At 38.8% G+C, this 6279-nt stretch overlaps 1 protein-coding gene across 1 annotated transcript in view; it reads right to left on the bottom strand.

The window, feature by feature from the left end:
* Window positions 1–4836, bottom strand: part of LOC138973402 (uncharacterized) — a 16740-nt gene extending 11904 nt beyond the window's left edge. The window contains exons 1-2 of the mRNA XM_070346117.1: window positions 4705–4836; window positions 1736–2278 (exon numbers count right to left, since the gene is read on the bottom strand). Coding sequence (XP_070202218.1) covers window positions 1736–2278; window positions 4705–4734 — 573 coding nt within the window. The 5' untranslated portion in view covers window positions 4735–4836. The remainder of the gene's footprint in view (window positions 1–1735; window positions 2279–4704) is intronic.
* Window positions 4837–6279: the final 1443 nt, after the last annotated feature.

Below are 6279 nucleotides of genomic sequence, written 5' to 3' on the forward strand. Positions count from 1 at the left end.
AAATATGTTATATTCGGATTAAAAACAAGCTCTGAAAATTAAATATATAAAAATTATTATCAAAATGTTTTTTTCGAAATCAATTTAAAAACACTTTCATCTTATTCCTTGTCGGTTCCTGATTCCAAAAATATATAGATATGATATGTTTGGATTAAAAACACGCTCAGAAAGTTAAAACAAAGAGAGGTACAGAAAAGCGTGCTATCCTTCTCAGCGCAACGAATACCCCGCTCTTCTTGTCAATTCCACGTGCACTGCCTTTGCCACGGGCTGTGGAGTGACGATGCTACGAGTATACGGTCTTGCTGCGTTGCGTTGCGTTCAGTTTCATTCTGTGAGTTCGACAGCTACTTGACTAAATATTGTATTTTCGCCTTACGCGACTTGTTTAGTGGTGTGCTGGTGGCAAGCGCCGTTGGCTCTGTACTGACTTCAACGAACGAACAAACAAAAAGTTATGCAAACAGGTAACCCTACCTTTCGTATTCTTTCACTAAAACAAGTGTTAGTTTTGTTTTGTTAAATTGCTATTCGTAAGATACATTTAAAAGTGTGTTGACCTATCACCTGATTATAACGATTGCAGCACACAGCATCTGCTTTTTTTCTGAGTGGCACATCTGAAATTTGAAGAAATAAAGAGTACATATTTTGAACAGGTTTCACACAAGTTCAGATCTTTGAAATGACATTGTGTAAGGAAACTGGACGAAGACACACTTATCAAAATGTTTGCTCTTCAGTAAGATTTTAAACAGGGATGGTATTGCACCAGAAAAGCCACAGTCGCGTGTTGTTGCACTCATGAACAACATGCATTACGGATTATACATAAGTCGAATTAGGGGTTCTAAAATGCTAATTGCACAAGCTTTGTACCAAAAATCACAAACGTCATGAAAAGCGTACGAACGGAAACAATTTGATGAAAGTGGTACGAACGGACACATTTTCCCGTCAAAATCAGTACGAACGGACACAAAACTGATTTATGCAAATTCAATTCATCGTATGGTTCACAAAGGTCCAATATCACACGCATTCGTACTTTGTGCTATTTGAAGACGATTGGAATACACAGAACTTGTAGTGGGGGCCTGTTTCACTCTGATCTAACGAATGTGTATGAACGGAAACGCTTTTCGTACGAAGGGAACCATGCACTTTTGTACGAACGGAAACATGGGGTATGAACGGAATCTACATGTTTTCAAAAGACAAGTGATTGTACAAAAGCCATGGGTTTCTATAAACTTCTGTTCAAGCGAAATGTCGTAACAGGCAATGGTTTTGGTGATCATGTGCAAATCAGGGGTCAGATTCGATAACAGAGCGAGAAAAACAAGAAAATGTTAAAAAATCAGGCAATTTTGCCACGTTCGGCCCGCGTGTGTTATTATTAGGATTCACTAGCACCTTGGTACTTATCGTATACATAGCACAACCATTTCGCTACCTTATTCTTTCAATATCACACAAGCGCGCTGCCCACACCGTCACACGACTTACCACAACGTTTTCCCCGAAGCAAGTGACGAAAATTAGGCTGTATGAACGGACACAGTCCTGCGGATGAACGGAAACATCCGGTGGATGAACGGAATCAGTTGACACACCGTGCAGACTACTGTTTTAAGAATTCCTTTAATTTCTGACAATGAAAAGACAAAGGAGTCCATAGCACATGCTCTAAGGAGGAGAGCATTGTACAGAGCTGCATGATGTTGCCTACCTTTCGCTTGCTGTTCCTCAGATAACACCTCACACGAATTCCGTCAGTCACCGTGTCAATATCCACTCTAGCCTTAAACACCCGCGGGTCAGACAATTTCACCTTAGACTCCGACAATCTATTGATTGCCTGGAAGCTGCAGTTGACAATCTTCTCTTTCCAGCTTGCGACCAGTTCTGTGTTCACGACGAGAGTTACTCCCCCTTCTACTCTGGTCAGCAGAGCCTCGTTGTCGTGGCAGGGAAATGGCGGCCACTTCTCCATGAACTTCATCGCATCCGGGTCAAAGGGATGATAGTCTGGGATTCTGCATGCATTCTGGTTTTGTGCATGGCTGATGGTTCTGTGATCAATCTCCTGTGACGTACGTTGTCGTTTTTGTAAATTCGGACGTGATTGGTATGAAGATGAGTCGATGATATTCGTCGGCACGAAAGAAGTTGGTGGTTTTTCCCCATGTTGTACATTGAGATACATGAAGTAGTAAGCAGACAGAGTAAGAAGAGCAGCTACTGTGCAGACCCTGAGTCGGCTGCATCCTGTCTGCGAAAGCGATTGGATTTATTAATAAATACAATTCAAGTAGATGACGACACAGCAATGAGACTGCCACGGACATAAATATACACACATTCAGACAGACAATCCCGCATGATTTTAAACGAATGATAGAGGAACGAGAGCACCTTTGTTTCTAGAAAAGACAGTGGCTTAATTATTCAGTGACAGTTTCATATAAATACAGGGTACGTCAAAAAGAATCTGGTTGTTCTTGCATCTTATTTATTAAGTGAAGTACACCAAACGTATATACCATTGCACAGAACAACAATTAATGTATGTGTGCTAAGAAACTAAAAGGCAAGGTTGAATGAGAACAGTTTGTACGGAACGCTAGTATTTTGTACCCAAGGCACAGCTTGGCAACTTTTACATACGAGAAGAAATACAAATTAATTATCTATCCCGAACAGGTTGTTTTGTTTTGCTATCTTGCGTATCTCTTGTGTTATGTCAGTTCTTATCCATGAGTGATTGACAGAATGTTCTGGATCTTTTAAGTAGAATGTTAAACTGTTAGTGATTATGATGTTATTTATGTTTCAAACCGCCTGATACTGCGAGGCAATGTTCCGTGTTTTTATATTTAGTCAAGTTTTGACTAAATATTTTAACATCGAGGGGGAATCGAAACGAGGGTCGTGGTGTATGTGCGTGTGTGCGTGTGTGCGTGTGTGTGTGTGTGTGTGTGTGTGTAGAGCGATTCAGACCAAACTACTGGACCGATCTTTATGAAATTTGACATGAGAGTTCCTGGGTATGAAATCCCCGAACGTTTTTTTCATTTTTTTGATCAATGTCTTTGATGACGTCATATCCGGCTTTTCGTGAAAGTTGAGGCGGCACTGTCACGCCCTCATTTTTCAACCAAATTGGTTGAAATTTTGGTCAAGTAATCTTCGACGAAGCCCGGACTTCGGTATTGCATTTCAGCTTGGTGGCTTAAAAATTAATTAATGACTTTGGTCATTAAAAATCTGAAAATTGTAAAAAAAATTAAAAATTTATAAAACGATCCAAATTTACGTTTATCTTATTCTCCATCATTTGCTGATTCCAAAAACATATAAATATGTTATATTCGGATTAAAAACAAGCTCTGAAAATTAAATATATAAAAATTATTATCAAAATTAAATTGTCGAAATCAATTTAAAAATACTTTCATCTTATTCCTTGTCGGTTCCTGATTCCAAAAACATATAGATATGATATGTTTGGATTAAAAACACGCTCAGAAAGTTAAAACAAAGAGAGGTACAGAAAAGCGTGCTATCCTTCTTAGCGCAACTACTACCCCGCTCTTCTTGTCAATTTCACTGCCTTTGCCATGAGCGGTGGACTGACGATGCTACAAGTATACGGTCTTGCTGAAAAATGGCATTGCGTTCAGTTTCATTCTGTGAGTTCGACAGCTACTTGACTAAATATTGTATTTTCGCCTTACGCGACTTGTTTTTTTATAAAGACATTAAAACCCTTGAAGCTTGAGTCTTGAGAGAAGCACATAAAACACATAAGCTATTATTGTTTGCGATAATTATAACCTTCGTGGTTGAAAACGACGTTAAACACCAAATAAAGAAAGAAAGAACTTTGTCATAATGACTGTGTTCACCAGTAGCTATTTCCCGTAATAACACGGCATTTTTGACCAATTTCATTTCCAGATTCGGTTTAGAGGCATGCCGCAATTAAGGAAGATACAAGCGCATGTACATCTTGCAATTACACCTGACTTATTGTCCTGTCAATTTCTATACCAAACGTAAAAAAAATAACGCTAGTCAGATACGTTATAGTGCAGATCTTTGTGATAAGGCCGTTTATGGTAAAACCAGTTATATGACTGGTAGGGCCATCTATTGCCATGTCATATTCAGTAAGTAGGTTGATTTTACGTGAGGTCGTTTCTAAACCGTGAAACGTACATCACAGACATCCGGCAGTAACAACCAAATCCACACCAAAAAACACGTTCTCTCACTAAAATCTACGAAAAATATGCATGTCGTCGGAAAGAACAAGCAGACATATCCAAAACAGTCAGTTGTGTTCACCTATCTTGTCCAACAATGACGTGTGTGTGTGTGTGTGTTTGTGTGTGTGTGTGTGTGTCTGTGTATGTGTGCGTGCTTGTGTGTGTGCGCGCTTGTGTGTGTGTGTGTGTGTCTGTGTATGTGTGCGTGCGTGTGTGTGTGCGCGCTTGTGTGTGTGTGTGTGTGTATATGTGTGTGTGTGTGTGTGTATGTGTGTGTGTGTGTATGTGTGTGTGTGTGTGTGTGAGTGTGCTTGCGTATGTGTGTGTGTGTTTGTGAAGAATTTTTCTTTCAATTTTTGACACTTCCGATTACACATGTTTTCGGTTTTTTTTTCTCAATCTTTAACGTTTCTGAAATTCAACTTACCTTCAGGCGAATAAAGTGTAAGACAGACATCTAAATACAAACGTGTTGCCCTGACATGCACACGCCAAGTAAATATGACTGGCAGATCTATACGGAGTCAGAGTGTGAACGACACCCGGTGTGGAAGATATGTATTTGTCAAACAGCGCAAAATACTACGGCAGGCGATTTGCACCACGTCAGCGTCAAATATGCATATGTAATATATATTTGAAAATTATTTGAACATTTAACCCAATAACCTAGCACTCTCTTTTTATGTTTTAAAACATTAAATCATAAATTGCCAATACAGAAAGGCCGAATGTTAAATATACCACATAGCGGAAAAATATGTGTTAAATGCCAGTCTTGAGAACTCGGAGATAAATGTCGTATTATATTTAAGTGTCATTTTTTTTTTAAATTTGAGGAAAAGGTTGTTACCATTGTATTTTTGTAGAAATTCAATTGCAGTCAAATGTAAGCATTTATTTGAATTAACAAAAAAAAGAAAGTTATTGAATTTGATTGAGAGTATTTTGAAAGAGTTCTGATTATTTGATCACGTTTTTTATTAAAACAAAAACGAACACAGAAACATACATTCCTGGAAAAAAAACCGTGTATGGTTACAATTATTTATTTATGAATTAAGCTTGATTTATTTTCGGTTAATTAGAAGTGTTGTGTCTCATTATTACATATCTTTTTTTGTCGTGTTTATTGCAATTTTTTTAAATTCATGTAACCCTTGGGTTTTTTTTAAAATAAATATTGACTTGACTTGACTTAGGGGGTATTTTTGGTGTCAAAAATGCGTTTATTTGCGTTTTGGCGTGACTTAGGTTAACCAGACATATGCGTGCCGTAGGAAATTGTTTTCTCACCTTCCCTCACAGGGTTTAGTTTATTTCGGAATCGTTTAGGTCATAATCCGACGAATTTCGTGGCTGAAGCGAAGCGTTTTCGCGTTCCGATCTGGCGGCCATTGTATCTCGAACGTCCGCGAGAGTACGGAAGTGGTGAATTATGGGTAAAATTTTCTATGACGTCAGAAGGGGTATTCATAGAAGCAACAATAGCTGCTGAACCTTATAGTTTTGAGCCTGGGAGTTAAAATCAAGGGTCTGCGCGCCCCGTGATTTGTAATCATTTTTTTACAAATCACGTTAATGTTCCCGATATCTTCTTGTCATCCCAATAGTCAAGGCACAAAAACAAAATCCCTTGAGTTTTGGGGTAGTGCGACTCCGTTGATTTTGTTTTCTTTCTCCATATCATTACTAGATGGTCCCGTCGCTGGGAAATTCGGATCACTTCCTCCCAGTGGAAAGCTAGCAGCAACAGAGTCGCGATACCCCAAAGTCAAGGGAGATCTTTGGGATTTTTCTTCCTTTTCTTTATTGTCCTATCGCTGGGAAATTTGGGTCGCTTCCTTCGAGTGAAAAGCTAGAAACAACAGAGTCGCGCTACACGAAAGTCAGTGAATCTATTAGATTTTTTTCTCCATTTCTTTATTGTCCCATCACATTTCACAACTTGGGCACATACCAAAACTTGGACACATGACGATATTACCACGTCTTTGACACA

Source organism: Littorina saxatilis, linkage group LG8, assembly GCF_037325665.1.
Source record: "Littorina saxatilis isolate snail1 linkage group LG8, US_GU_Lsax_2.0, whole genome shotgun sequence".
NCBI lineage: Eukaryota > Metazoa > Mollusca > Gastropoda > Littorinimorpha > Littorinidae > Littorina > Littorina saxatilis.